This window comes from Colobus angolensis, unplaced genomic scaffold, assembly GCF_000951035.1.
Source record: "Colobus angolensis palliatus isolate OR3802 unplaced genomic scaffold, Cang.pa_1.0 Scaffold246, whole genome shotgun sequence".
Taxonomy (NCBI): domain Eukaryota; kingdom Metazoa; phylum Chordata; class Mammalia; order Primates; family Cercopithecidae; genus Colobus; species Colobus angolensis.
In genome coordinates, this window is record NW_012115666.1 from 2,751,359 (window position 1) to 2,770,639 (window position 19,281).

The 19,281-nt window shown below is 41.3% G+C and overlaps 1 protein-coding gene across 2 annotated transcripts in view; it reads right to left on the reverse strand.

Annotated features, from left to right (window-relative positions):
* Positions 1-1,491: 1,491 nt before the first annotated feature.
* NTRK2 (neurotrophic tyrosine kinase, receptor, type 2) overlaps positions 1,492-19,281 on the reverse strand; it is a 374,546-nt gene continuing 356,756 nt past the window's right edge. For both annotated transcript variants that reach the window (XM_011945896.1, XM_011945895.1), the window contains 2 exons: positions 8,148-8,306; positions 1,492-7,268 (listed from right to left, as the gene is read on the reverse strand). In XM_011945896.1, the coding sequence (XP_011801286.1) occupies positions 7,083-7,268; positions 8,148-8,306 (345 nt within the window). In that variant the 3' untranslated portion in view covers positions 1,492-7,082. The remainder of the gene's footprint in view (positions 7,269-8,147; positions 8,307-19,281) is intronic.

Sequence of the window (19,281 nt, forward strand, 5' to 3'; positions counted from 1 at the left end):
CCAAGAAAATAGGCACCTTCCATGCATGCATGGAAGTATTTGAAGAGGGAAGGCCAGATGGGATACACAAGGAAGCAAGAGAGGGCTCTGGGACATGACTTCAGGTTTGGAATTTAAATGGATACCATTATAATTGTACCAATAATAGGAATATATGAATGTAGTCTGGTAAAAGTCAGGATCTTTAATAGTCCAAACTGGGTTGTGGCTGGCCAGGGCATTAGACATTAAACTTCCTCCTTCAATCCACAGTTTCTTTGAGGGGGATGTATACTATGATTTCACAGGGACATATAACCTTATTTGGATTTTTGGACAAGTTGCTTTTCCCCTTTTATGGCATTGCATTTTCCAAGTCTCTGCTGAGTTTTCACCTGATCATATTTTTTTCTTTTTAACTCAAGAAAAACATATCTGCATCACTGAGAGGAGGTATTCAGGAGGCAATGTTTCTGAGGATTCTGAGTTTTGGAGCGTCTATTGCCAAGCCCATGGCAGGAATGTTGCCCAGATGCTGGTGTGCCTCTTAGAGGGTTGAGAAGAGGAGGCCAGACCCTGGGAAATCTGACTGTGAAATACTGAGAACAAGAATGTGGGCAGACCATTCTGATGGCAAGGAAGAGACAGCCTATAGGACCTCTGCCAAGCCACCCTAATTTTGTCCTCCCCCACCACTATGATTTCAGAAACACTGGTGCATAGAGAGGCCAAGAGAGTGTGGCACTTTTAATTCAGTTATTTCTACTTCTGAGTCATTCAGATCCTCGAAGCGGCCCCAACCTTAGGGTGCCACAATACGCAAATCTCTTGAGCTGTTTCTAAGGTTTAATCTTTTCAAAACCCTGGTGATTGTGTCTTCTTGCTCTGTGCTGTCCAACATGGAAGCCACTAGCCATATGTGGCTATTTAAATATAAGCTAATTGAAATTAAATAAAAATTCAAATTCAGTTCTTTGGTCACACTGGCCATGTTTCAAGTGTCCACTAGCCATACGTGGGTAGAGGCTGCCATATTGGACAGTACAGATAGGGCATTTATGTTGTTGCAGAAAGTAAAGTGATTGACAGTGATGTTCTACTTATCCAAGGTGTAAGTTGAAAATATCAGAATTATGGATAGATCTGACAGGAAACTTATGTCTATGACTAATCACTTACTCTCACTACCTTCAACTAATGAGCACTACAGGCATCTACAGTGACCCTACCTAAAAATACATACATATAGCTGGGTACAGTGGTATGCACCTGTTAGTCCCAGGTAGTCAGAAGGCTAAGGCGGGAGGATGGCTTGAGCCCAGGGGTTTGAGGCTGCAGTGAGCTATGATCATGCTTGTGAATAGCCAATGTACTCCAGCCTGGGCAACATTACAAGACCCTGTCTTTAAACAAAACCAAAACCAAAAACAGACATATATACATATAGAATAAAGAGAACACCATGCTTATGGAAATTCTATACATTTTTAAAAAGTAATCATCATGTCATTGTTAGTCTCTCTTTCAGAGTATGTTATTTATTGTAAGACATCATTTTTATTAAATACACTGTAGTACAAGAGACTTTCCATGTCAGGTTGAGAGAAGCTGGTCACATGATTTACAAACAAAACTTTTTTTTTTTAAACACTGTATTCAGGTGTCACTTTGAAATCAGCCAAGATGCAGTTGGTCTTAGTAAAGCAATGGACCTCAAAACAGATTGCAAAACAAGAACTGGTATTAGCACAGAGACATCACATTAAAAGGAAGAGAAACGAAATGAAAAGGAGAGTTCCAAATACCAGGTCACAATTGAAGGGGAAATATATCTGCAGAGAGATATGGAAATGTGTGTGTGTATGGCCTGGATATATACAAACATCTCTCCAGATACAGAAGCAAATGCAGAATGTCCACATCTCCAGGCAGATTTGTAAGTTATAGGTATTGATCGAAGAACACAGGGAGCTATAGTTCACCATAATTTGGTCATTTGTCAAGGGATTACATATTTAAAATCCACATTTAATTCAAAGACCTTGTATTTAAAACATTTCCAGCTGTTTTATACATTTTTAAAGCAATAGTAAGATATACAAGCTGCAAGATACAGGCCTTTACATTTCATTTTCCCTAATTTTTTTTTCCTGTTCAAACGCACGGCTACTAGCAGCTTTTATGATGCTTGCTCCAGTACTTTGAACGTTCAACTAACCTCCACTCAGGATCATTTTCATTAATGCATAGACTAAAGAAATAAATAAACATGGACCTGGCCTCGAACGCATAGACTAAAAAAATGACATCCCCATCTTTTCTCATTTCGTCTCCTGAGACGTATGTCAAGATGGCAATATAGTTGCTTGGTGGTGGTTGTGAAATTCACAGTGTTTTGCCTACAACACATATACAGATATATATATATATATCTGTATTTTTTTTGCTTTGCTTTGTGTTTGTGATGAATGGAGCAAAAGTATATAAATAAATAAATACATAATTAAATAAATAAAGGTCAAAGGAGAAGGGGGGGAAATGCAAAAACTAAGCATATTCAAGAACCTTTGACTTGAGCAGCAGTGATTCATTCCAGCCCTGACAACAAGAAAATACCCCTTCCTGCACTGTCGTTTCTAACTGTAAATCCCTCCCACCCCTCATTCTTTAGAACAACGTTTGAAATTCATGTACAAGCTATCACAACCTCAGAGGCTCCACATTCCAATTATGCATCATAAAAAGTCAGCTGTAACTGCTAACTCAGACATTTGGAGAGTTGGGTCCCTAGCCATTCCTCTCATGAGATTTCCTGTAACAGTGATATATGGCCAAACCAAAGGTCAACATTGAAAATAAAAGTCCTGAAACAGGGAAGGAAAAAGAAAATGGAGAAGCAAGAAAATTGAGGGTATGTGTGTATATGTAGTCATTTATTTAGTTAGATACAACAATGGTATTGGTATTACAGGCTGTCCAATCTGCAAAAAGAAAGATTCAAAGAAAGTCCATTCTTGACCAGGTAATCCTGCAGTCAGGACGCTTTGGAAAGGACAGCATTCTATACTGTTAGTTGGTGTATTCACTCTCGCATGTGGGAATTCCTAAGAGTTGCTCATCTCACTGTGGGGTCTTGGACAGCTCATCATTGGCCTTCGAGACACTGGGCTGCCAACATTCCAATTTATATTTGGAATGCTTGAACTCTGAACTCAAGTGTCAAGGGGTCACAGTGGGACAAAGACAAGGTGAGCATAATACAAGTGTGCTGAAAGACAAAAAGAAAGCAATGTTCCTTTCCTGGACCTTTACAAAAAGTATCTTCCTTTGCAAGGAGCCAGAGAAAGCACTCAGTGTAGTGGGATGGCTTTTATTCAGTTGTTTTGGGAAGCACATTATCTTAAATATGTCTTCCACCCATGCAGTACTGCACAGAATTGAAAAGTGTGATGTAGTCCTACCCACATGGAGAATGGAAGCACTAACAGCAACATGACGTTAAACAGTTTTGGTTATTTAGCATATTTTAAGCAAATTATTCATACCTCACCCTACTTATAATTATCTCTATTATTGTGTGCCTATAAATTTATACATAAACACACAAACACACTATGTATGTGCATTTGTATATGTATAAATCAAATATTTATAACACATATAAATACATGAAAATATCACAGGTAGTGCTGATGTGAACACATGTATAATATGAATTCTGATATAATCTTTTATAGCATAGTTCAAAGTGTTTTCTAAATAAGCCTGATTATGACATTGGTTCAGTGTACAAGGATTTAGCTGAATTTAGCTGAAGATAAGAGCATGATTACATATCACAGTATCTCAGCTGCTTGTCATCTCCTGTATTTCCTTGTGTTCTTCTAACTTCATATACTGCTTCATGAATGTGTTAGCATGCTTTCTTTCCTGAACTGCTTGTTTGTATATTAGAGTCTCTAGTGGACAGAACCATGAAGTTCAGAGTGAGAGTACTTGGATTCAGTCCCAGTGGCGCCGGAAGCTAGGCTGGAGACTTCTAGCATGCTTCTGAGGGTCTCTGAGTCTCAATGTCCTCATTTACACAAAATAGGAATAATTTGCTAACACACATGGAAAGTGTTTGGAAAACTATTCAATGACTTCTAAATGGAAATGATTGTCAGACCAGGTTTGGGCTAGAGAATTAGGTTTGTCACTGTTAAATTGTAGTTTTCACAAATTTGATGGAAGGCCATATTTGGTGATCATGACATTTTAGAACAAGGATGCTACTCTTCTAAAAATCAGACCATGAGAAAGGGGGTGGTGGAGGAACAGCAATGAATAATTTCAGATATTCTGTGGCTCATTCAGCTACTTTAAAAGCAATCTGATATTCTTTCAATTAGAGGTGTCTCTGAAATCAGCACATACTCCTAAGACAACAGAGATAGTAATAGTAATAATCAGCAATATAAATAACTATAAAACTTTGCACTTGCATAGAACCTTTTATTTCAAGACCTTTAGGGACTTGTCAGAAGGTATAAGTGGAATTTTATTTTATTTTTTGCTTTTTTCTTTCAGAGAAAAAAAAAGACAAAACTGGAATGGGATGCTCCCAAAGTCTCATTGGCCTTAAACAAATCTTTGCTCTAAAACTGCACAGCCCTCCTTGAATTTGATCCCTTAAATTATTACCTACTTTGCTCTCTTAAAATAAAATAAATACTTGTAGTTTCTCCCCCGAGAGCAGCTGGCCAGACATGCAGAATGACAAGCCTGTGTTGGTTTTCAGGTCATCGCTGATGGAATCCAGAAAAGTTTTTGTACAAATCTGCCCCTTCCTTACTACGTCACAGAGTTCTACAGTGTTTTAACAGTACCATGGGTCCTTAATATGATACATACATGCACGTATATATCACGGAGATATGGCTTTCATTATGTTATTATATGTATTCTGAAGGGTTTGTTTTTTTTTTAATCACCAACAAAGAGAACAAACGACCCAACTCTTATCTCTCATAGGTCAGCATATAACTTGAATGGACATAAGGTTCATCTTGTCATCTCCCTCGCTTGACTGCAGATGCTACTGGATTTCCTTTTGTTCTCTGTTAATTTACACTTTTGAATTTTTGAGAATTGACTTTCCAAGCCTTTAATGAAAAACAAGGTGTTTGAGTAATTAACGGGCACAAGCAAAACCTAAAACAGAGCTATCGCACCTTCAGAAACAAATAAGAAATAACATCACCTAAGATGAATGAAAATCACTCCCTTTCAATCTGGCTCATGTTATAAAGATGTCAAGTTTAGCAAAATTCCCCTCACAGAGGGTAGCAAGTTTTCTTGAGGAGCAGAAATATTTTTCTTTCTTGGTATATCTGACCATTCAAATAGCTGTAAATTTCTATTTAAATTTGCGCCCTCTTTTTGCAAAACTGGTGACTATGCCCAGAAGCACATTTCCAGTTCTTGGTCGGCACAAATTTCGTATTTTGACTTTTTGAATGGAGTGAAGGAAACAAAGACAGCATACTGACAATGGAGAACACTTGGAATGAAACCACTCTCCCAACCAGAGCCCAGAGCAAGGGACTTGACCTGTGTACACTGAACGTGAGTGCATGTGATGCCCTCAGGGTGAGGTTTCCTTTCCCTTAGGGATTGATTCTGCCCTTCCCACAGTCCTGTGGGTTCCACGTGGATGAGGATTTCCAGGCTTCGGGGTCCATATTCATTAAAACCCATCACCACCGTACAACCCAGAGACATTGATACTCAGCTAATACACTCCATTAGCTTCCCCTAATTGTATAAGTCATACCTTTTTATGGATCTGCTCTACCTATCAGGGGAACGATGTCTGGAGCGGTAGTGTCTGCACACAAGGTATTAATCAACGAAGACCATGCACAATTTTGCTTGCACAGTTAAAAGGACGGGTGGGCATGGAAGTTAGGGGTCGGAGGGAAGTGAGATCTGAAAAGTTCAATGTAAGAGAAACTTGCCTCCGAATTTATAGCTTGTCTTATCTTTTCCAAGTTCTTGGCTTTCCCACCTGACCCCGAAATGATCTCTGGACATGAATCCACCTCTTTTCAATTGAAGTTGACAAAGGTTCTGTGGGTAGCACTTGAGAAACAAACCAGTGCTATCATCACAACCTATGAAGACAAAACTGTGTCCGAGCACACTATGCACCATCTTGTGTCTCACGGAAGCCATCTTTGCTCTCTACTGCACGCTGCCATTTCTGGTGATGGGAAAAGAATCATCCATGGCACAGAGGCCAATAGTCTTTTGACTCCTCAGAAAGGTCCTCAGGGGAAGGTGCCGAATACATTCTTCCCAGCTAACAGTCGCTGAGAATTTCCTAAGTAGGGACGGACGCCAGCTGATCCCAATGGTTTTCTTTGTTCCTCCCATAATGCGGTTCATAATAAATCTTCTTTCTCTCTGGTTTTAATCTCCCATAGATAAAGGCTTCACAGATTGAACACAAGTTTTCTTTTTTATACACAGGCTTAAGCCATCCAAAAACAATAAGAACAGTAATAATAATAAATAAATAGAAGTGAATCCATAGAAACTCTCGATGTCTGTACAGCAGAAGTGACAAAGTTTAAGTCAAATATTTGTTTTCCCTTTTTTTCATCCACATCAAAGGCAGGAATACAACAAGGCATTGTTAGTTGTGGTGGGCAAACTGGAGTGTCTGCTGATATAACAAATTACGTTTGTTAAGGCCTTTGTCTATGCAGAGTTAATAGCAATGCAGAAGCCAGATTGATTAAAAAGAAAGGGTAAGAATCGTGAAGCAAGGAAGACTTAAAAAAAAAAAAAGAAAAGAAAAGAAAATTAAAAAAAGAAAAAGGAACGAACCAAGGGAGATGGAAAGAGAGAAAGAGATAATGCCAAAAAGAAGTCAATACTGTGTCTACGGATGAAGAAGTACACACTGCTTCCCTCGAGAGCTTCTCGGAGTCTTTGATGTTAATACTGTCAGAGTGAAGGAGAGCAGCTTGGTGGCCTCCAGCGGCAGTTAAAAGATGTTCATCCTCTCAGCCTGTCTGAGGAGTACGTTGGGAAGGATCGGTCTGGGGAAAAGGGCCCTAGCCTAGAATGTCCAGGTAGACTGGAGATGCCTTGGCCAAGTTCTGAAGGAGGGTATGGATGCCCTTGATGTTCTTCCTCATGTGGGGCTCTCGCTGCCAGCACCCCAGCATCAGCTCATACACCTCCTGGGGGCACGTGCGGGGTCGCTGCAGGACTCGGCCCTGAGTGATACACTCTATCACCTGGACAGAGATCAAAGATAGGATGAGACAGGAGGAAAAGCAATGCACATCAAAGAAATGTTAGCACAAGAAACAGCAGAAGAGGGGCTTTTACAAAAGAAGCCCAGTCTTGGTTTCGTTTTCTCAGAAGGAAGAGAACAATTATTATAGGTTAGTTTATATTGTGTTTAATTTGATTGGCTTATATCCATTTTTCCAAGCCACTCTGATTTCACAAAACCGGTGGAAAAATAATTTATATGGAATGCTCCCAAACCTCACACTGGAGCATGTTGTGGTTTTTGTTGGTCTGAGATGGAACGTGAGTCACTTATGTATTAAGGCACTGACTGACAGGAAACCTCGCAGGCTATTGGATAAAGGAACTGGATTGAAAAGACAGACATGGATTTGAAAAAGATGTGGGGTGCCTGACCAAGAAGCTGTGCCTCAAATATAAACATATTTGCAAGAGCAAGAATAGAAAAAACAAAACGCTTGAGTTTTTCACTAGAAGTTAAAGTTCTGGTGAAATATTCAAAAGGGAAAGGACCTTGAAACTTCGCTGGAACAATACTAAAGAATTTGCTGGACTGTATGGGTTCTGGAATGCTACATCTGCTATTAATTTATCAGATGAGCTGCATAAAGTGACTCCTCCATCCCACCACCAGAGGAGCAAGGACATATCAGCGAGCGCTGTGCTTTGCTTTCTCAGAGTGACTACACTTTGACCATGAAATTTAGAAACATAGCAGGCTACTTGGGAAGTGCTGCTGCCAACACAACCCCATAAGATAACGTCCTGACATGGTCTTCCAACCCAAAACAAGGCCCCAGCTGGTGGAAGCCTCTGGGATCTCAGCCCTCTGGAGGGCTTTGGCCAGACCCATTGCACACCTCGTTGTTTGACAGCTGGTACCAGGGCTGTTTGCCATAGGTGAAGATCTCCCACAACACGACCCCCAGGCTCCAGACGTCACTTTCTGTCGTGAATTTCCTGTACATGATGCTCTCTGGAGGCATCCAACGAATGGGCAGCATCGTGTGGCCACCGACCTGGAGAGAAAGGGATCAACAGGGAGGCATCAGTCACTCCAAAACCAGGTGCGGAAGGGAGATGCAGGGGGACACTGTTTGCTTTCCTTATATGCACTTTATAGTTTTAATTGTTTATAAATACATAAGGGATATATGATTTCTTCATAGTCTCAAGCAACAGAGACAGAGGGCAAAGAGTGATTCAAATCATTTAAAAATATATTATTTGCAATTCTTTCTCTCAAAACCAGATAGGAGCAGGGATGCTGATTAGGTAGATGATCACCTTGGATAAATAAAACTACACACACATACATGCACTTTCTGCTAGGAGGATGACTCAATCTTCTAATTAACAAGATCACTTTGACCAGGAGAACAAAGAGGGGCTCTGCATCCAAAATGACCAACCAGTGACTCTACTTCCTTGGCAAGGCTAGAGCCTCCTTCTGCCTTCAGGTCTTATGTGTACATGATGCTGACTCAAACCCCTCCACCATTACTCAGCGATAGGCAGGTCAGGCATTATTATTCTCCTTCTACAGATAAGGCAATGAGATTCAGATTGCTTACAGACACAAAAACTCAGGTCTTTGGATTCTAAGCTCAGGACTTTCCTCTATTACAGGGCACTGCTCCTTAGATTGTTTACCACAATAGATAAATACATTTTTTTAAATGCCCACTTTAATGAAAACACCGAGACTGGGGCATCAGGTAGCAATTGCATTAGTACAGGCAAATAAAACTTTCTTTGACAAAGTAAAATTGTATATGACTTTCTGCTTCATGGAGGAAAGTTAAGAAGCTCATTTCCGGGTTTGTCAGGGATGCCTGATTTCAAACCCATGAACAGATTTCTGCACAGCAGTCCTGTGGCTGGTAAGTTCCGCTTTCCATCCTGGTAACCCCCCAGCACCACCAGGCTACACAGTGTGCCTGACACCTGAGAGCAGGTGGGCTTATCCTACAGCAAAAAGTTGGACCTCTGTAACAACTCTGGGTCCTGAGTTTATAGAGTAATGGTGCATAGAGTTTCTGCCCAATTCTAATTCTCAATATCCAGTTAGTATTTATTAAAGGAAGAAAATAAAACTAGCATTACCTGAAAAATATTCCCCTACCCCAGAACCCAAGAGGCTGAAGTGTCAGAGATGTCTAACATGCTTGGTGATTCCCAGTGATGTTCTTAGCACCAAAGAAAGCACAAGAGTACAAAAGGAGGAGGGTATTTTATTTCATTCTTCTCTGTATGATGCATCCAAATTTGACAAATAGGGATAAAAACTACTGGCTCATGTGACCATCTTTACTATTCAGCTTTTAATAAACAAAAAGCTCATAAAGGCTAAGTTGGTTTTCATTGGTGTTAGATTTCCTCCCTCTTCCTTCAGCAGTGACAGGTCATCAGTGTTTAATGGACAGAGACTTCTCTTATGGTCTTACCTCATGTCTGAAGGTGGTGGCAACAGTCACCCTCAGGGTCAATACTCAAACTGCAATCAGTGTGGCACAGACACTGACAAACCAGAAAGGATGTGGGTGGTAAACATGGGTACAGCTATCTCAGCACATTTCTGGCTTGGTGAATATCTGCCCTGTTCATAACTCTGTGACCCCTGGGTACCTAGGACTTTGGGAGAGGGAATCTGCTGATATACCCAGAGGACCTGATGTTTCCAGATGCTTGGGAGGACTTGCAGTATGAGGGTAGAATGATCCCACCAGGTCTGGGCAGCCCACATGGCAGTGGCAAGGAGAGGACTGCTTTGGACCATTCAGGGATGCTGCTGCCACCTCGCAGAGCTAGGCAAATGACCCTTCTGTTTATGTGCTGGGCACTTTGGCACACACATTTTCAAAGATTGTTAACCCCTAGAATAAAGCATCTCTAGACTCCTTGCCATTCTCTGAAACCATAATTGGAATGTACCACATAGTTTAGAAAACATCTACACACGTCCGGTGCCATTTAATTACGTGAGCAAACCATAAAGAACTCAGGACTCCCGGTGGCTCCTCTAGCCTACAGATGATGAAATTGCTCCTGGCAATTATGGGACCTTGCCTGGGGTGACACTTCCAGCAAGTGGTGCAGATGGGACAGAGGTCTACACATTTTAACAGACCATTTTCATCTACACAGCAAGCATTTTCTTGGGACCTCTTAAGATACAAACATGGCCTTATTCTGCTTACCTAACATGCAAAACAAACAAACAAAAAAAAAATGGGTAAGATGAAATCAAAGAGAAAAACAATCCCTTTTGCTATACATCTTATTTTTAGCCTTACCGCTCTCATTTTCACCTTCTTCCTACCTCATAAAGAAGAGCTCATATCATCATTGTTCATCTCCGCATACTGCTGTGGTACAACCAGCTCCGCTGTGCATTTTGGTGTTGCTGTTCTTTCTCTTTAGATAAAATAGGACCCCAGTGGTCAAAGTGGCTTAGAGAAGTGGGAATCTCACAATAAAGACTGGGACCTGGTCTTGTTATGCTGTCTGAGTTGTGTTGTTTTGTTTTAACATCCAGGAAAGGGAAGTGTCTGCTAATCTCTTAGAAAGAAGTGTAGAACTTACTAAGAGTGGCGTTCTTTTGTGGGAAGGAATGAATTGCTTCCTGCAAAGAGCCTTCCTGCAAGAGCTATTTAGAAGTGTGAAACCTTGAATTTTACAGAAAATTTTAAAGCTAAAAGGCTTAAAAGAGTGGACAAATGCATGGCTCTGAGGGTTTCATCCCAGAGTTACACGGAGTGAGAGGGCCTAGTTCTTAGTGAAAAAGACATAGTTATTTCTTTTATGAAAATATTGAAATTAGAATCCAGATTTATAATCAGTATGTAGTTAGTGTGTGGGAGTAACAAGAGACTGGGATATTATGACCCAGCATGGTGTTCTTTCTGCTATCAGTCCCTCAAAATGTTAAAAGCTGGCAATCCCAGAAGTTCCTAGATCAAATGTGTCAAATGTACTATAAATTGCAACCCTCTTCAATTTAAGGAGATCCATCAGGGACTGAGCCTTATTAAAGTATATGAGGAGTTTGGCAGGAAAGAACAAACTTAACTTTGGGAAATTAAACTATTTGAATGTGTGTTGGGGAGAGATAACCATTTATATATGTCTCGAACAAGACAGCTAAAAATACAATTAGGGGTGTGTTAATTCAGCAAGATCTTAGGATTTCCATATCTATCTGGACATTCACAACTGCAATGCAGTGGATGACAATAGCTGGTTTCCAATAGCTCAGTCACCTGTTTCCTACTTGGGTAACCTTGACTAGTTGCCAAATGTCTCTGTGGCCAAGGTGGAATAATTATATTTAGGTACCAATGTATACCTCCCAATGTTGTTGGGAGGTATTTACTGGAGCAGGCATTTGTGAAAGTGCTTTCTAAGTCTTAAAGTATTAAATGCTTTTGAGGTGTGGCTTTCTTCTCTGGAACCTTCACTCACTTACTTCCTCCACAAGAAGCAGCCATTCTGGAGATGTTAAGAAGAATCATTATATCTCACTCTCCTGAACTCCTCATTTGGCCATAACCAAGTGGCTCCTTTGACAGCAGCACCCACTTTTTTTTGTTTTTTTTTTTTTTTGGTCATTGGCAGTGCAAGATAGAAAATCTGATGCTGGTTCTCTCTCCTGCATTGCTAATGGCCAAGAAACAGCTTTTGTTTCCTCTAAAGAAGAGAGAGAGAACAAAAGATTCACATTTTGATTTACATGTTTTCTCAACTGATCGTTTATTTTCTGCTTGCTGTCTCTTTGGGGCGGATTTTTCACTCTAATTCTTTCAAGAATCCCTTCTGGGATTTCACGCATGCTGTTATAAATAATGCTTTCCTTGTTCAGATGTCAAATGGGTGAGTGGTGGGACAATCTAATAAAAGTTCAGACAGGGTTCACAAGTTTTCTAAGCCCATTTAGAACATTTCTGAACATTTCTTTTGCAACCCTTTCTCAGAATTTTGAAGCATGTCGCAAAAGCAGACCCTTCCCCTGCAAAAAAAGTCACTGTTGTTACAAATTACTGTCACATTCTAGTTATAGTCACTTGACGGTTTTTGGACCACACAAACAACACACTGCGCAGCAACAAACACAATGAGACATTTGTTTTGCATCGCACTACTTGGCAACTTGCCCTCATGCCCTTGCTTAAATATTTGTGAGATGGAATGTGATCCCAGGAATGACACTGGGAGTCAGAATTCCTGTTCCCAGCCTGAGATGCCCTGGGGCCTCCGGGACTCTCCAGTAATCAAGCTGAATGGGGTCTCATGGTCTTCACTAAACTCACCAGGTTGATCTGGTGCAAGATGAGAAACCCAGTTATCTGGAGAGTTGACTTGGACTTGCAATTGTTATTTTCCTCAACCCAAGAGATTGGAGTTCTAGTTCTTGTGCTGCTATTAACTAGCCTGAGCAGGTACCCTTAGGTCTGGCTTCTGTCTTTAATAGTAAAATGTGAAGAGTTAGGGTAGCTCTTGGTTACCTCCAGCACAAAAACGCTGTGATTCCAGAGTCACCCACCACCTAGGCGCCACCATAATCATCCATCAACACTCAGTCTTCACCATTTACAAAGAATTTCTATTCAATTATCCCACTTGAACCCAGTGGTTATGCTCTAGAGCAGACATGGACTCACCTGGATAGTGCAAGTAATGCCCCTAAAAGTCAGTGAGTTTAAGTAGTTTACCTAAAGCCACATACCAAACCTCTCCCCATTGGACAACCTGTATTCATTAGGATGGACCACTCTGCTTTTCTGCTTTCTCCAGTCTCCATACACACTCTGTGTTCACCAGCAAGTTTAGGTGGCTTCCCATCCAGGGCCAAGTTACTCATGCCTCTTAGAAAGTTTGATCTTCTTCCCTTTCTCCCTACTTCCCAAAGGTCTCCTAAAGGCAAGCTCAAGTCCCACCACTTCAAGAAAAACTCTCCCTCCCTGCTGCAGTGCAGGGATGGTTCTAGTACTGTTAGTGTAGCTCTGGGAATACAGAAGGAACTCCTCTCTTTGCCTAATGTATCACATGCCTCAAGAGAGATGTACACAATTCAGTACTTTCTGGTGGGAGATGAGGCAGAGGCTGGTAAGCATACCATGTCTTCAGTGGGTTCCTCGTGAGTGCTGCTGCTTGTCTCAATGTGTTTCCTGAAAGAGATCAGTCTTCACTACCTTCCCGTACATTCTCCAGTCATTTCTGTAAACTCTCGATAGAACCAAGCCTTAGATTAGATGGATGGAAACAGTCTCACCTATTTGATGCTACAAATAAGAAATTCATAACTTCTCAAAATGCAGCCAAATCTACTGTGGTTCACAAGGAGTATAAGGGCTCTCTAAGTTGTGTAAGAAATCCCATGCCTAGGTTTGCCGCCTGTACAGTAGACAGGGGGAGTGTCCACGTTGCAGACTTGGAATTATTATGTCTGGGAATGAAGTCTAGGAAGAGTTCATTATGTATAACATAAAGGAGTATTTTTCTAAAGATAGTTACTAGTATCACATCTCTTCTGAGGCTGGAGAAAATTAGGAGAGACTAAAGAAGGAAGTTAAACTACGCAAAAATAATTTTAAAAACCAGATGACCATCAGGACTGCTAAATTACTGCAACTTGGTTAAATCAGCAAAGCTAATCAGAACAATGTCTGAGGCACAAGGCCAAAAAGAAATTCCATAGTGCCTAAAATAAATCAACCCGAAAAAAAAATGGACCCTGTTTTTAAAATATATCAAGAAAAGAACTCTTCTTTTAGCCCTTAATATTTATTTCTATGACACCTCATAATTTTGATAGTGATATGTAGAGAAAAATAACTGCATTCTAGTTAAAATACCCAGGCCTGAACATTCTTTAAATCTACCTGTCTGAAAGGTATTTCAAGACAGTAAATCCTGAAAAAAATACTAAAAGGCCCTTGGTGTAAATATCTTGTATTAGAAATCAAAGATTTTATATTTAAATCAGAATGGACACATCTAATTGGTTTGACTGTAAAGTTTATTTCTTACTCAATAAATTCAAAGTACACACTCTGGTCATTAGGTTGTAAATTGTGAAAAATTTCAGTTGTTTGTGGCTAACGAACAATTTGTTTTTTGAAATTGGAAGACTGGAATTTAGGGAAATGAAGGAATTTGCTGAGCAAATGTAAATATGAATTGGCAACCAAATGGTATTGAAGATAGCTCTCTATCCCACGTCTCTTCATGCTGACAGGCTAGGTTCTTTCCTATGAGTTGTTTGTTATCCTTGGTACAAGTTAATGAGGAATGCACCACTCATTTTCCAGGTATACTGGGAGACGAGAGAGGAAGTGACAGGTTAGCTCTCCCCACTATGTTGGGCTTCTTAGAAAATGCATTTATCATCCTCCTTGCATCCCCATCTTCTTCCCTTCTCTTCTACTATATCCACTCTTCTCCGTACTGCCCCTCCCTGTTCATTCCTAGAATCCTCCTCTCAAATCTCACTTGTCCAGACCTAGTACAAATGCCAGTGTCACATTTAGTCTTTTCTCATTTGTCTCTTACTTCCCCCAAAGGATCATACCCCACCAAAATTCACTCTCCTTCTGTCATCTTCCTTCTGTGCTTCTGAGAGTCACATTGGTAGACAGGAGCCTTTTGACAGACCCAAAGCAAATGCCTCTCTGGCTTTGAAGCTGCTAGTGATTTAGAGGTGAGTAATGACAATCTGGGACCTTCTAAACTCAACTAGCAAAGACCAATGATGCCTGGGAGGCCACTTTCAGCTTGTGGTATTTAGTCAGTGAGTGAGTGATAACTTATTTGGAAGCCAAACATTCTAGTCCCTTAGAAACTTGTAGGCCAAAGGGCAAGCCCCATTAAGACATGATTAGTTGTCAGAGGCTTTCGGTTGCATTAAATATTGAAGGGGCTCCTAGACCTCCTCATCACACCCTATGCTCCATTGCTTTGTTTCAGCAGTTTTTCCTGATGTGTTCCTTAAAAATTCATGAACCTGTAAACTTTAAGGAATAGCTAGACCTTATTTATTTATTTATTACATGCTGTATCTGTAATAGGAGGCTAAAAACAGGTCCTGTAATCCCAGCACTTTGGGAGGCCAAGGCGGGCAGATCACGAGGTCAGGAGTTCGAGACCAGCCTGACCAACTTGGTGAAACCCCTTCTCTACTAAAAACACAAAATTAGCCATGGATGGTGTCACGCATCTGTAATCCCAGCTACTCAGGAGGCTGAGGCAGGAGAATTGCTTGATCCTGGGAGGCGGAGGTTGCAATGAGCCAACATGGTGCCACTGCACTCCAGCCTGGGCAACAGAGTGAGACTCCGTCTCAGAGAAAAAGATACAATGTCCACAAAATCTTCCCTTTGGAGAAGAACCTGGAGTCATTGTGGCTGGACAATGACCACATCCAGGAGGAAGAGAATTCTCCTATTACAAAGAGTGATAAGGGGCTTCCAGGCGTGTGACTACTCAATCAGGGGATGCTTTGTGCGTAAAAACAGGCTTTTCTGCCTCATCTCTCACTCCTGAATGAACATAGCTCGGGGCAGGTAAGGGGGAGTGCTGGAACCAGCTTCATCTCCCTCTTTTGAGTACTGGAAATTGATTACCGCCACTCCTGGAACTGCTGTTATTTGTAGCCTATAACATCTTTCAATCTGGTCACAGACAAAAGGTAGTGACTTAGTAACTTCAAGGCCAAGTATTTTTGGGTTAGTCAAAGAGAAGATGTGCTGGACGTTAATGTTAACAATATTTTGTCAAGTACTTTTTATGTCTTTAAATATCTATTCTCCCCCAATAAGGCAAATTATCATCTGTTTTGAAGGGACAGGACACAGAGCTATTATGACTATCTCCTGACACCTGGATTCTAGATAAGGCAAATTCAATACAAAATTTACATTCAAATTTGATTGTATTTTTTCTACTGTGAAATAATAATAATAATAGAAATGATGATAATAATTATGCCTCAGGCTTGCCTACACTTTTTGCTTTTTTATAACATTTCCACAGCTCTTCACTCTATAATAATTGTGCCAACTTCAAAATATTGTTGCAAAGAGTAGATATTAGAAAAATGTCTTTCTTTGGAAGAAGCCAGACTCAAAACCCTTAGGTGATTCCTTTTACATGATATTTTAAAAAGACAAACTATAGAACTGAGAGGAGGAGAGGACTTGCTTTAGTCAGGCACACAGGAAGCCTGAGGGTGATGGAAATGTTCTACCTCATGGTTGTGACGGCAGTTAAATGACCATGTTTGCCAAGACTCACAGAACTGTGTACTGAAAAGTGATCTATACTATGGGTATATTATACTTCAATGAGCCTTCCAAATAAATAAATAAACAAACCAGGCACGGTGGCTCACGCCTGTAATCCCAGCACTACAGGAGGCCAAGACGGGAGGGTCATGAGGTCAAGAGATCGAGACCATCCTGACCAACATGGTGAAACCCCGTCTCTACTAAAAACACAAAAATTAGCTGGGCCTGGTGGCGCATGCCTGTAGTCCCAGCTGAGGCAGGAGAACTGCTTGAACCTGGGAGGCAGAGGTTGCAGTGAGCCGAGATCACACCACTACACTGCAGCCTGGGTGACAGAGTGAGACTCCATCTCAAAAAAATAAAATAAAATAAAATAAAAAACAAACCCCTTAGGACAACTCCTGGGACACAGTAATGTACAACAAACCTCAGCTGTTATAGTTAGTCTACGTATTAGATTCTCCACTAATCCTGTGGGGTAGGTCAGGCATGTTCTTTTGTCCCAACTTAAGAGATGAGGAATTTCAAGGGACCGACTCAAGAGCACACAGCTAGGAAGTAGAGAGACTAGGTCAGGACCATCTCTCCAAAGGCTTAGCACTCTGCATTTTAGCTCTAGTCTGACATGGACTCAGCTGCAGGGGTGGGAAGGGCTCTCTGTCTTAGTCTGCTTGGGCTGCCACAACGAAGTTCCACAGACCAACAGAAATTTATTTTCTTACAGTTTTTGAGGCTAGAAGTTGAAGGTCAAGGTTCCAGTCAATGTGCTTTCTGGAGAGGGTTCTCTTCCTGACTAGTAGGTGGTCGCTTTCTTGCTGTGTCCTCACATGGAAGGAAGAGAGAGCGAGCAAGAGCAAGAGAGAGCTCTCAGATGCCTCTTCCCATGAGAACACTAATCTTATGGGATCAAAGACCCACTCTCATGACCTCATTTAACCTTAATATTTCCTCAGAGGTCTCCATCTCCAAACAGAGTCATACTGAGGGCTAGGGCTTTGATGCATAAATTTTGAGGGGAACAGATATTCAGTTTGCAACACTCTCCTTGCTCATCCCTCCCTTCTGATTCTGGCATACTTCAGGGGAGCAAGAAGAGCTTTGAACACTAGGAGGTGGGCAGTTGTGGTCCAGAATCCAAATCGGTAGCCCTTTATCAGATCTTCACATTCCCAAGTGAAGACCCAATCCTACCGCTCCCTTCCCTTCCTAGGTAACTCTTGGTGCCTTCCCTATTGCTATCTCATTCTAGAGCTTAGCAAATGGCTAAAACCTGCTGTTGTTCTACAGCAGCCCTAGTCCATTTCCAGCGCAAACCTTACAGCAATCTCTTCCCTCTCTCCTCTACACACCCCTTTGCAGGTTCCCTGGGAGTTGGCTAAGGGAGAATGAGGAGGCCCTGACACTCCCTGGTGAGGTGTATAGAGGGGCAGAATGGCTTCCTGGACTCCATGTCACCCGAGGTTACCTCCCACATGGGTTTCATTTTCCCCATGACACGGGGAAGGCCTCCTGCTTGTGTACTGTGTATAATCTAAACAGCCAAGGACCCCTAGTTTTAGAAGCGAGTGTAATTTCATCTTACTTTACATTTGGCTCTAATGGGGAGCAAGTAAATCTTCTCTCAGTATAGCATTAAGCTTTCATCACACAGAAGTTTTAGAATTACATTTGGATCTAGAAACAATGATTCTTCATTAGATAGGAACAACATGCTCTTCCCCTTCCGGTGATAGCCTCACTCCCCAGTAACTCTTAATCTTCACAGGGAGTTTCCAAGTGGATCCATGGAAGAATGAAACCCTTAGAAAGTACTAGTACACCACGCTGCCTGGTGTGAGGTTACTGTGTTTACACATCACGCAGCAATGGGGAGCTGCACATTCCAAAAATATACATTTCATCAAGCTGCCTTTTTAAAATGTGCAATGTTACCAAGCTTTTCATGGCCTCCTGAGCATTATGCGTTGAACCCAAGATACCATCTAACTTTTAGCATTTGAGACAAAAGCATTGCACCCTTTGATGGTGAAAAGCCACGGAGACTACCGAGGTGCTGAGAAAAGGCAACCAGGAAAGCAGAAGCAATATGTGTGTCATTGTCTATGTTACGATGATGGCATTATGCTGGTTTAGGACCAAAACTCCAATGTAAGACTCTTCCTACGGAAGTTACTGAGACAGGCTGATATTCCAGGTAGCTTTTAGAAAAGGATGAATGCAGTGATTGGTCAACAGAGCCAGAAAAGCAAAGGCTTTTCTGCGTTCCAAACAGCACTCTCTGCATCATCTGTGATTGTGGTGATGACTGCCGTCCCGCGTGCATCCTGTCCAGTGAGTAGAGAGAGTGGCTGTCCCACCGTCAATCCCAGCTTCTTCAATAATACTGAAGACTGCTGGAATTTATATTCCACCATTAGCCTGAAATGAGGACTTAATACATGAAAGCCAGTTAAAAATGAATAAGGTCTCCTTTCCTCTCAGCTGGGGAAGTTCATTCTGCTATGGTTACTGATGTCTGCCTTCACGTGAGTGTTACAACAGCAGAAAACCACCTTCTCTAGAGAGTTCTAAATGCTAACCTGGCATCATTATGGTTCTAACTGCCAACTTGGCATCATTATGGTTCTTTTCTGCTATCTCTGTGATATATGTAACACATAGCAATTGTGACCTTGGCTTTGTAGGACATGATGATTACTATGATGATTGT